Here is a 13,544-nt window from a genome sequence, read left to right as displayed (position 1 = left end):
TCTGCTCCTTTGCTCCTTCGCCCACATAAGATGAATAGTATTGGAAAGAAAAGTGACCAATTTAAACCACCACTTTTCCCCGTCATCAAACCTGCAATTGTAGTAGTGAGAAGACTTATGTTTGACTCCCTCTCACCACTATATGTAAACACAAAGCACGTGGTATTTCTGTCAAAACACTGGATGGCATTTAAACAGGCCCTGTATGCGAATATAGAGCCAATATAGTGCTTATTTAATGCCTGTATGCATCAGGCTTAGAAGCATTAATGATGCTGTAATAGGGTTTCTATGCAGCGAAATTGCTGTTATAAGGTGTGTAAGCATTTGTGGTGCTATTATAATGCATGTACGCATTTATGATGCTGATTAAGTGCTTATTATTAGTGCTAATGGTTACTTGGGTACGATGCCGAAACCGCGGATCTTTAGTACATCGGAGAGTATCCGTGTGCTTCCGATGAAGTGGAGAGATTTGTAGTTTCACGTACTGAGTTTTCAATCGCTTGTCCATTTCCGTCGCTGTGGTCTTTGCCGATTGTTCCAGTCCGTATTCTCTCGTTGACGTTTCTGTGCTGATGTGTTTCGGTTGGCTTGCAGGACCTGACAGCAACCCCCTAGACCATTCCCCATAAATGTTCGGAGGACCATAGTGCGAAGCTTAGCTTAGGGTCCTTCTCTGGCACTCGGACGATGATCAGCCGCCCCTGGGGAACAGACGCTGTTGTGAGCCGCTCCTAACATAAAGTACAGCCGCTCCAGGTTTGCTTAAGCAAAAGGCAAACATTTTTCGCCTCGACCTGTTAACTATATTGTTCGGCGGATGTTTCAGTTATATCGATCGATGGCATATTTTCGGGGATTCATATGAAAGTCACGGTACTTATTGGATTTTTCGCGCCTCGTCTCATATGCCCCTAATTCGCCCAAGTGATTTTTATGCGAACCGAAGTTTTTGTAATTTCTTCGCCAATTTGATTTTAAAGAGCCAATAAAAGCTCATTACGATAGTACTAAGACAGTCTGTGTCATTTTGCCTCATATCAATTAAGTGAGGGAAAAATCAAACTTACTTCAGTGAGGGATAGTTTGCGATTGGACATACAGTTTCCCCTAATCGAATCATGCAGGACGCCAAATAGCGCTTTCAAGGAAATATGGATTACTGGGCTAGCTTCCACCACATATTAAGTCAATTATTATTGCCGATAATCCAAAATCGATTGCTTATGTCCAGGTAAAAGCGGTCATATATAAATCTTCTAAGCATCAAACTTCGTTCTTTTCGATAAAAAAAATGATGCGCTACACTACCATTGATACCAACACTTATTTATTATTTATTTATTTATTTTAACAAAAATTTTGGAAGAGGGAAAAACCCCTTTGAGTGATTTCCTTTCTAAATCTTTCTCAAAGAGGCACAAAACCTCTTCATCTTTTCGTATAACGTTACAAAACAAAAAGAAATCTTATAACTAAAGGCTCATACGGCAAAGATATACCATAACAAAGCCACAAACTGCAACATGAATCCAAGCTATCTGAAGTATGAAGTGATTCCTTTCCCAGTGATTATCAAAACTCCACATTGGCGATCCTGCCAGTTTTCTACTAACTTGTGGAAAGATACCTGGATTATTCTACATTTTTTCAATGGACGGAATCACCCTGCCGCGTTGCTTATGTGAAAAAGTGAAAATCAGAAATGCAGCCCGCAGCGTGGTGTTTGTTAAGTGAAAATTTCTTTCTCCGTATCAGATTTGCTTCCCGCTCGTGAAAAAAAAAGTTTACACTGAAGAAACAACCCGAGAAAGAGCATTGATTTGTGGACGCTTACAGCGTGTTGTTTGCCGTGGGGCAATGTCCGCTGCCGAAAAGCGAAATTTCGTCGATCTTGTTGTTTTGCTTGGTGCAAATGTCAGATCGGACGCTAACAGCGAGTTGTTTGTCGTGGGCGAAGAAGAACCCCGGCAATGTCCGCTGCCGAAAAGCGAAATTTATTCGATCTTGTTGTTTTGCTATTTGCAAATGTCAGATCAGAAGCTTACAGCGTTTTGTTTGCTGTGGGGGAAGAGGAGCCCAGGCAATGTCCGCTGCTGAAAAGCTAGAATTCGCAGACCTTGTTGTTTTGCTAAGTGCAAATGTCAGGTCAGAAAGATAGAGCGTGTTGTTTGCTGTTGGGGAAGAGGAGTCCCGGCAATGCCCTGCCCGCTGACTAATAGCAAGAATTCGTGGATTTTGTTGTATTGATGTGTGCACATGTCAGTTTGGAAGATCACAGCGTGTTGTTTGCCGTGATGAAAGAGGAGCCTCGGCAATGTCCGCAAACGAATTACGAGAATTATTAATGTTTTTTGTTCGATTTATTCAAGTACCAGATTGGATACTTTTAGCGCTTGCCTGCGTGCTATAATGTTACAAATAAGCAAGGTTTTATTCTTATATTTTTATAGGTAAATGTAATTCCAGAACAATGAAGCGTTTTGTTGGAAAGAAAACTGGAAATATTTGCTGTCTAGAACGATTATATTGTTTTGCTTTATGCAAACGTCAGAGCATGTGTTTACAACGTCTAGTTTGTTGTATGGTAAATGACCGAACAATATTCTTTGTAGGGAAAAAGAAAATACGATAAGTGTGTTTTTGTGCGAAATGCCAAATAACAAAAATTGGGAGTGTTGGTTGCCCCAAGAGGAGACTAGCTGGCAGAAAAAATTTAGCTCTTGACAAGCATTAAAAAAAACACATTTGTTGGACTAAAAAAGGCTTGAAAAGTGTACTAACGGGACAACATGTTTTATTCGAGAATTTTGTTTTAAATTTGAATAATGTGTTCAGACTGTTGGATGGCGCTGCTACTGGTGCATTGACAGTCATTCTGAAATTTGTCTCGTGTAAATATTGTTTACTAAATTACAACATCACAGTATTACACTCAAAATACAAAAACATGAATTTCGGCTCCGTAAAGCGTTAAACGCGATTGAGCTTCACATAAACGAACTAGTTAAAAATACATCACACTATGCATAAAAAAGTATGCAGTATGAATAGATAGTCCCAATAAAGAATGATTAAAGGTTTTTTGTTGCTATACAGGTTAAATGGTCAGTCATACCTGAATCGGATGGTACTTGTTATCAGAACACTATGTAACCTTTTCACGTAACATTGCACGATTAATCAAACTATGAATGTCAGGTTGTAATACAAAAATATAGAGCAAAAACAAATTTGGTTTTGGAGTGAAGAATTGTTTGGAATTTAGTTCGAAGTGAAGATTTTTTTTAATGTACAGCAAATATGACCATCCCAAATTTGATGTTTAAAGTACGCTGAGACAAGTGTTGCGATAGAATATGGAATATGGACAATTTTAAATGGTATTAGAAAATAAGCAAGATAGCTAGATGATTCGACAATAATTCGTGTAAGGAAATGAGCTTTCAGTAGATGAATTTATGGTAGTTTGAATTGAACGATATATAAGAAAATTATTTATTTTTTATTGATTTTTTTTATATATTTGATTTCTATTAATTTCAAGAAATTGGAATTTCTTTGGAGCAGAGGAAGAATGTGGGATATAGAATCAACTGCGTTGGGAAGTGATAATAGGATTGATCACAGTAAGCGGTTTAATACGATCTAATGTGATGCACACTGTCATGTTGACAATATTGGTTTCCCTTAGTAACACGCTCCTGCCACTTGCATACTATATGCATGCATGCTCTGCCTCACTTGAGAATCAACACTTGTCTTGGTAAGTTGTGTGAGCATCGCGTGGAGGGTGATTCCTTTCCCAGTGATTATCAAAACTCCACAAGGATGAGGGAGGGGGTCTTCCAAAACAGAATCCATCTTCACATCTGCAAATAAAAATAGAAAAAAAAAACACACACAAGGCACGAGTATCAAACAATATATGAGATTTCATTCAAAAAACTAAATAAGAGTTTAAGTATATGATAACATCTTGTACCCAGTATATCCCGAATAGATACAGGAATTGGATGGCCATATTTGATTATACTATTAAATAATTTATTCCTTGGTAAAATGAACCTGGAACATTGAAGAACTATATGATCAATATCTTCATAAGATTCACCACATTCACATAGATTTGAATCCACAATATTAATACGATATAAATGATTGTTACAAATATAATGATTTGAAATCAATCGCGAAAATGAACAAATAAAGTTTCTGGTTCCTGGTATATTTCTAAACCAAGGAAAATGACTTACTTTTGGACAAATTGAATGACACCATCTTCCTTTATCATTGGAGTTCCAACAAGTTTGCCAACTATCAAGGGAATGTATTTTCAGTTTAGGATAATGCTCAGAAGGAAAAATATCACGATCATAAGTTATACCCCGAACAACACCAAGTTTAGCCAATGAATCAGCCTGCTCATTACCGTATATTCTACAATGAGCAGGGATCCACACAAATTTAATAATAAATCCTTGACTATGCAAATTAATAGTTATTTATGCAACAAGTTGCAAAATGATGATTTTTTCAGCACGAGTCGTACATTTATCCAACGAGGCTCGCCGAGTTGGATAAATACGACGAGTAACGCTCCCGTTCTTTTATATAGTGAACTCATAAATCCTCTACTTCCGAATTCCCACGGTCAACCAGATTCTGATTCTAGGATCCGATTTAATTCGGTTCGTCAACAAACGGATGAAAAATCAACTTAAGTTCTGATTCTACATCCATTTGACGAACCGAATTGAATCGGATTCGGATCCTAGAATCAGAAAATGGTTTGAGAAAATCACAGCATTTCAATAAATGACGTATGGAGGTGATCCGACGCCAATTCCAAAACAGTACTGAAAAGTGCTACTTTTCGATACAGTTATTAGTGCTGAAAAGTAACACTTTTCAGCACTGTTTGTATCGATAGGAAAAGTAGGCTGTTATGTAGGTCATTCCCTTGATAAAAAGTTAGTCGATATGCAATCGAATTGCAAAAATAATATTTTTTTCATCATAAATAAAACATGATGAGTTTTGAAATTGAAAGAGATGGTACTCAAAGCACGAAGACAACTCAAGCTGTCAGAACATACAATGTAAACATTTGGTGGACAATCCTTTATCAAGTTACAAGTAAAGTATAAGGCAATCAATTCTGCAATGAATATGGAGCAAGGAGATTTTAATTTGAAAAAATGAGCCAAAAATTCATTGTATACTCCAAAACCCGCGATACTTTGAGCTAAGGATCCATCAGTGAAATAAAATTGTGAGGAAGTAATTCCATCAAATTTACGCATAAATAAAATATTGGCAAAAGAAGAATACAGATGATTTGGAATTTGTTTCAGTTCATGGAATAGAGAAAAGTCAATCAAAGGTTGAAAAGTGTGAATATTAATTTCAAAATTATAAAAACTGTTATATGAAATTGATACTATATTTTCAGATGAGCAATGAATGTAAGATTCCAATATTTTGCTCGTTGGGTTAATTTCGAATAAAGACTTCAAAATATTGATAATTGGATGATTATTTGATAAACAATTCATCAAAAATTTACAATTGAGTTCTTGAAAACGAATTTTAAGTGGTACGACACCAGCCAGTACTTCTGTTGATTGAGTATGAGTTGAATTCATAAGTTTCAAACAAATTCTCAAACAACGAAATTGTATTTTTTTCAAGTTTGATAAAGTGTGTTTGTGCAGCACTTCCAAAAGTGAAACAACCATATTCCATGACTGAACGAATAGTAGTTTTGTAAAGTGTAATTAAATCAGATGGATTAGCACCCCACCAAGTACCTGTAATAGTACGGAGAAAATTTATTCGTTTTGAACATGTTTTTTGAATTTGTTTAATATGAATGTTCCAATTTAATTTAGGGTCAAACCATATGCCAAGGTATTTAAATTCATCAACTTGTTCAATTTCGATTCCATTAAGATATAAATTAATGGAAATGTTCGAATGTTTTCTCGAAAAGATCATATATTTTGTTTTTTGAACAGAAAATGAAAATCCATTCTCATGTGCCCATGAATCAATGTTATTTAAGGCGCATTGCATAAAATGACTAATGACTTCTCTATTTTTGCCACTGATAGAAATAACATTATCATCTGCAAATTGAAGCAAATAACAACCATTAGGAATTATTGATGTCATGTCGCTGGTAAATAAATTGTATAAATATGGACTTAAACATGATCCTTGTGGAAGTCCGAAATAACTATGTCTTAATAATTTTGATTCTCCATTATGAAAAAAGTTCATAATTTTGAAAGAAAATAAATTAATTATGAAATTAGAAAACATACTGGGAATTTTGAAATTATTCATCTTTTCAAATAATAAATCAATTAGAACAGAATCATAGGCTCCAGAAACATCAAGAAAAGTAGAAACTAAGTCTTGTTTTCTATTGAATGAAAGCTGAATTTGTGAAGCTAAAAGTGAAACACAATCGCGAGTACCTCGACCTCTCCTAAATCCAAATTGAGAAGATGAAAAAATGTTATTGTTTTCAGCCCACAATTCAAGACGATTTAAAATCATTCTTTCCAAAAGTTTACGCAAACAAGATAATAAACTAATTGGTCTTCTACTATCAGCCGATGACGGATCTCTACCAGGTTTAAGGATACTTATAACTTTAATAAATCGCCATTCAGTAGGAATTATATTTTGATATAAGAAAGCATTATATATTGAAAGTAAATAGGTTTTTCCATCATCAGGTAAATTTTTCAATACAATAAATTTTATGTTATCAATACCTGGAGCAGTATTTTTCGGAATTGATAATGCTAAATTGAATTCGGCTAATGAAAACGGACAACAAAGATCAGGAAAATAATTTAATGGACTATTTTTAAATTTAATGGAACGTGGGACAAAATCAGGACAAATTTTTGAAGCAAACTCATGTATCCATTTTTCCGAATATTCTAAAACAGTAGAAATGATGGGATCATAATTTCTTAAATTTCTGGCAACATCCCACAATGTAGATAAAGAAGTTTCTCTATCTAAATTTTGAATAAAATATTTCCAATAATTTCTCTTTTTGGATTAAGTTAGTCTTATGAATTGTGCTTCAGTTTTACGATATGCAAAATAATGATTTCTGGAGCCTGATTTACGAAATAATTTGAAAGCATCAGATTTAGTTTTTAAAGCAATGGAACATTCATTATCCCACCAGAAAGAAGGGCGATTTTTTTTAATAAATCGTGAAACATTTTTTTTATTTTGAGATTTGAATAAACAATCAATTAATAATTTTGAAAAATTATTGTAATTGTCAATTGGAGATACCGAATCAATAAAATTAATCAATGAAAGGGATACAAGATCGGAAAATTTTGTCCAATTTACATTTTCACATAGATTAGAAACATTAGAATCATGGACTGATTTATCACGAATAGGATTTTGAATTTCTATTAAAATTGGCAAATGATCACTACCATTAGGATCGTCAATAGTTTTCCATGAAGATTTCATAGACAAGCTATTAGAGCATAGCGATAAGTCAATACACGAATGATGGTTTGGTGGTACAACAATCCTAGTAAAAGATCCATCATTTAGGATATGTAAGTTTAAATCATCAATCAAATCCATAATCAACGAACCTCTACCATCAGTTTTCTCACTACCCCATGCAAAATTGTGTGCATTGAAATCGCCTAATATATAAAATGGAGGAGGTACTTCATTTAATATACTCTTAATTTGGGATAAAGAAAAAGATACATTTGGAGGAATATAAAAGCAAATAATTGAAAACTCACTCTTTTCTTTTTTAATAGAAATAGCAATAATTCAACTTGTGAATGTATTGATAAATCCAAATATTTAAACTCTATATCATCACGAATTCCAATAAGAACTCCTCCATATGAAGAATCTCTATCTTTTCGAATTATATTAAATTTTGAAATACGAAAGAATTTGGATGGCTCTAACCAAGTTTCGTTTAAACAAAACAAATCTATATTATAACCGCTTATCAAAGCTTTCAATCTATCAATTTTTGGAATAATGCTTCGACAAGTCCATTGTAGAACGTTCAAATTATTAATATTTATTGAAGCCATTAGAAAGAGAAAAATGAAGATAAAAGAGGGCCAAAAGAATTCAATTTATTTAAAAAAGTAGCCAATATAGGTAAAAATAATTTAATAATTTTTTTCCAAAAATCACTCAATCCCAAAAACTCTACTATTTCTTCTAAAATGTTCAAAACTGAACTACCAGTATCTTCTTTTACTTTTTCCTCTGGAAAATTATTTGAATTTTGATTTTTACTGTTAGAAGTAAGATCAGTATCTACTTCACGAAATCCAGGAATATTTTTAGAAGAAACAGTATAATTTAAGGGTGGAAAGCTCATATCAAAAGAAGTAGATGGTTGAGGTTCGAAGCATTGATTATGATTGTTAGAAGTTTTAATGTTAATTATTTTTCTTTTACTAGGAGGTTTATATACATAGTTACCAAAATTTTCTTGGTCTACTTTACCATCATCATCTGACAAAATTTCAAAAGTATTTGTAGAAGCAATGTTATCAGTGGATCTCATTACTTCAGCATAAGACAAAGAATTTTTATTTTTAATTTTTTGATTAAATTTTGATTGATTTTCAATGTAAACAGCACATTCTTTCAAAGAATTGTGTTTCTGTTTACAATAAATACAAACATTCGATACATTTTTACAAGTGGATGAAGAATGAAATTCACCACACTTGAAACATTTTTGTTTATTTGAACAAAAATTTGAAGTGTGACCAAAGAGAAGGCATCGGTCACAATGCATGAGCTTTGGGTAATAAAGTCTCACGCGAAAAATTACATTATCAACATTTACGTAGTCTGGAAGTACAGATCCAGAAAATGTAATCTTAATACAGTTCGAGTGAACATATTTGGAATCATTTCCATCGAACGAACACAATCCAAAATCTCGACAGGAGAAATGGATTTGTTCCTAAAAAACCCTGAACCATGAAGCTAATGTCATCACAGTCTAATGATTCATCATATATAATTCCATTTATTTCGCATGACTCACAAGGAGCATACACACGATAGGAATTAAAAAATAATTTGGATTCCAAGAGAGCGTTAGCTTCATCTCGTGATCCAAAAACTATTCTCAATTTGTCCAAAGAAATTTTTTTGATTTCCTTTACAGATTTATATATTTTATAAATCTCAGAGGAAATCAGTAAAACATTAATGGGTTTCTCCGTTTTTCGAAAAAATACGACAAAAGGCCCAGAAAAACTAGAAGGGTAAACTTTTACACGGAAAGGTTTGGTCGAAGAAGAGGATTCAGAACAATTATTATTTTCTTTGGGTTCTCCCTCATCCCCGTCAGTTTCCATAATGGAAACTTATAACGTAAAAAAATAAAAAATACTAGGACTACCAAGTAATCAAGAACAATTAAAGAAATAAATAATTAAGATAAAACTATACTCAAGGTTTAGCGGAACGTCCAAAAACAACAAAAGCGACGAAAACTTGAATCCAAATGCTTGAATTGAAACTCTTGAACGGCAACCAAGGATAGAGCTTCAATCAACTTCGGCGACACCAACAACAGCAACGTTAACGGCTGGAATCACCAACACCTACGAGGAGCCTTGCTATTTGAAGCTTTCCAACGATACAACCGATATTGGCACCTTCTATCCAAGTGATCTGCACACAAAATCCAAACGCCTCAAATTGCAAAGCTTCGGAGTTGAAAATCAGCTGAAAGTAGAAAAAAAATGACAAGCGCAGAAAAAAGACCTGTAGCCCGGTCAAGGCCTACTTACCGAAGATGATACCAACACTTATTACGCAAAATTCAACCTACTTAGATAAACCCTCAAAAATGACCAATTTCGAGCTGAAATAATACGAATAAAAAGTTCTGAGAATTTCTAACACGAATTTTGGACGCCAACATTGCCTGCTACTACTGGATTATAAGTAACTCATATGACATTCCGCCAAATCAAATGAAATATTCCTTTCATTTGAAACTTTCTTTTGCTTAATTTTACGCAGAATTGTACTTTCCGTGATTTTAAGTGAATACCCCTGATGTTTAATCTTCAAAAAATCGTCAATGAATTTTGGATAAGGGGCACTGATCAAGCCGTACGACGCAGCTCAGTCGCGATGCTCTCACAAGAGCGCTGAACGGCACTGACATCCATCTTCCGGATACAATTCCGGATCCTCGTAGTCAACTGTTCCGTATCCTTGGCCCGTCAATTATTTTTGTACACTTGGGTACTGAGGGAGCCGAAAAAAATCGCAAAGGGACGGCACTGGGGCAAGTTGGTCGGGTAAAACCGTAAAACCGTACAATACGCTCATGGAGTGCTTACTGTTTCGACACCATCTTCGATTGAACTGGCAGCACCCATGCCATGCCACCCATTTCAGGGAGTCCAGAGAGAAATTCTCTTGGGGAGACAAAAAATAACGCTCTCTATTTTAATTCTCGATAAACATTCGAAAAGGGCACATCGATATTGGTAAACAATGGCTTTGCAAGACGCTGTTGAGTTCAATTCAACTCGTTCACGCTCACCAATACCACTATCAGGAAGAGCTAACACTAATATTTCTGATAGTGATGTTAATTTGCGAGGGCGGACTAAAAAGTGCTTAACAGCAACGTTTCTGAAAAATGGCTCTAAACTTCTTGGGCGCTTTCCAAATGTTAGAATTACAGAAAGGTATTGAAATCATTATCATTTTGATTGAACAGCTGTTATTCTGTTCACACAGAGTGTACAGGCGAACACTTCTTCTAGATACCATAAATTTGGGATATTGTCTATATCAAATAGTCCAAGATTTATATTACTTCCATCAGACTGTCCAATAAAGATCTAGATTATGTGGTGAGCATAAACATCACTTCCTACAATTAGCGGAAAGCCTTTTAAAACAGTGTCTAGATCAGTATCGATTGAAACACGTTCAAGGTAAAAAAAGCATGATAAATCCCACAGTTTTTATAAGAAAATCTCTCATTCTTGTAAATATTCCATGATTAACATATCCATATCCATTCATACCGAATTGGAATGCGCTAGACCTATATACCTAGAGAGCACTACACCAATTACAACCATTTTGATTGGGACTCATTTCCCCACTTCCTTAGTTAGCCCTGAAAACCACAAGCTCCTAGCGTTCAGTCATACAATCCTGGAATTAATCATTTGTGTCTCCGAATGTGCGGTCATCAGCAAGCGTTAGGAGCAATCAAGAAACAGATGACCGGTGAGTGTAGACGGGTAAGACGAACCGCGCTAATCACGTTCCGATCCAAAACTCCTCCGAATCCTTTCTGATAAGAAAAAGCCAGCGATGGTTTGTTGTTGCCATTGCATTCACTGTTGTGGTACGAGCGTAACTTTGACTAAGTGGATTTGTGAATAGAGTACACGAGTTAACGTTATTTACTGGATTTCGTGGATTGACTGAGAACGTGTGAACTTTGAGTGAAAGTGACACTATAGCTGGGAAAAAGGCTCATCGCATCACACACTACTCTAAGCTACTGCAAGTTGGACAAGGCACTCGACCACTGCACGAATAGAGAATAGGCTGGAAGTGCACGAATCAAAGAAACAACAATCAGTCATCGCAAAAACACATGCACTTCTTCGCAACACCCTGAACACCAATGTTTGAGCACATCCCAGAGACATCGTGTGCCATAGAAACCACATCGACACCAAGCTAGAGAGCTGACCACCAACTGATATAGGTTAGATCCAAATCTAGGTCCTATCTTATAAAGATATATAAGCTCACACAAGTAGAAGCTTGACCACGACCTGTTCGAATCCATTCCAGTGAGAAACATACCTTGACCACCCCAAACGAAGTGCAACAGATTCCAATAAGCAGATGGCATGTTTCCGATGTCGATTGGGGAATACAATGCACCATACTCGACAATACACCTATCCATCAGTACCTCAAACATAAAAAAATACAAAATCGATCGATACAAACCAATCACTATTTACCCCTATCTGGGATCCTCTGAGTTGATATTATTATTGCCAGACTATTGTCCATCCTTTGGGCTTCTCTTCGTGTAGTACCGGTTTTAGCCTCATTCATTATTTTTTCGGTTGTCCCAATCTAACACACGTTTGTCTGTGACTTATGTAGGAGACTAGGTAAACGTACCATTTTGTCCTTTTCCAGTCCTTCTCCCAACGCCACTTCGTCATCATCAATTTAAAGTCCTTTTGGCGTTGCAGCCGTATAGTCTACCTACCACCCAATAATGGAGCAAATAGATGCTGTGATTTAATTTCCCAATTGTCGGTACACATTGAATCCAATCAAGAAGGAGGGACGATACAGATTGGGCCGTGACCTTTCCAATTCCAATCGATGACGTCTCTCCGGGTTGGGGACGAATTTTAGGTTGGGAGAAAACAGCTTTAGTGGGTGCACATAAATGGCTTGGATTCATTTGTAAGGATATTCTCCCATTTGGTCTGTAGTCGAAAAAACTTGTTTTTTTACAAAAGACCTCTACAAATTATTCAGGGTTTCCTCCACTGATTCCTTCAAAGACCAATGCAAAAAATCTCAAGTAATTTCTTCAGAGATTGCTATAACAATTTCTCAAAAATTCATTCAAGAATTCCTCTAGATGTTTTTCCATCACGCATTACCAAGGAATCATCATGATTTTTTTCAGTTACTTCTCAATGGATTCCTCAAAAAATTCATCACCAGAAATTACCAAGAGTTCAACAGAACTTTTTGCCTCCTAGGGTTGCTCCTCAAATTTTACAAGGCGTTACTTCAGAACCTCCACCAAGAATTTCTTCAGCGATTCTTGCTAGTAATTTTTCTAGAGATTTCTCCATGGATTTAAACAAAAACTTCCCGAAGGATTTTTACAGTGATTTATCCAATGCTTCCTTCAAGAATTTCACCAAAAAAATTCCAAAGATTAATTTAGGAATTCCCCAGCGAAACTTTAGGAATTTCTAAACAGATTCTATCAGAATCTTTTCCTGCAATTCCACCAGAAATTCTCAAAGAGATTGCTCAAGAAATCCCTCCAAAGAAACTAGTACAAGAATGTTATCAAAGAATTGCTTCTATCAAAAATCTTCCAGTGATTTTTCTTTTTCTCTAGTTATTCCACCACAGATTCCTCTTGAAAATCCTTCACCGATTTTTTCTACATATTCCTTCAAAAATTCCTACGGAAATACATGCACAGGTTTATTCCAGAAACTCTTACAATGATTCTGCCCACAATTTCTCCAAGGATTCATGAAGGAGTTCCTCCGGGGGTTCCACCAAGAATTCCTCCAAGAAAGCCTTCAGAGTTTCCACGATCAATACTGCAAAAGAAATCATCGAAACTTCCTGAACGGGATATCACTCAAATTTCCTTTAGAGATTCTGCTTGCATTTTTCTGTGAGGTTCCTCCTTTAATGAATTCGTTTTTCCACCAGTGTTTCCTTTC

At 35.5% G+C, this 13,544-nt stretch overlaps 1 protein-coding gene across 6 annotated transcripts in view; it reads left to right on the top strand.

Moving 5' to 3' along the window:
- LOC5574124 (alpha-catulin) overlaps positions 1-13,544 on the top strand; it is a 598,722-nt gene that overhangs the window by 564,878 nt on the left and 20,300 nt on the right. For 3 of the 6 annotated variants that reach the window (XM_021853431.1, XM_021853433.1, XM_021853428.1), the window contains one exon: positions 11,283-11,806. The exons of the other annotated variants lie outside the window; for them this stretch is intronic. In XM_021853431.1, coding sequence (XP_021709123.1) covers positions 11,283-11,387 — 105 coding nt within the window. In that variant the 3' untranslated portion in view covers positions 11,388-11,806. The remainder of the gene's footprint in view (positions 1-11,282; positions 11,807-13,544) is intronic. 6 annotated transcript variants of the gene reach the window in all.

The sequence above is a fragment of the Aedes aegypti genome, chromosome 3 (genome assembly GCF_002204515.2).
Source record: "Aedes aegypti strain LVP_AGWG chromosome 3, AaegL5.0 Primary Assembly, whole genome shotgun sequence".
NCBI lineage: Eukaryota > Metazoa > Arthropoda > Insecta > Diptera > Culicidae > Aedes > Aedes aegypti.
This window is presented reverse-complemented; position numbering and strand designations above follow the sequence as displayed.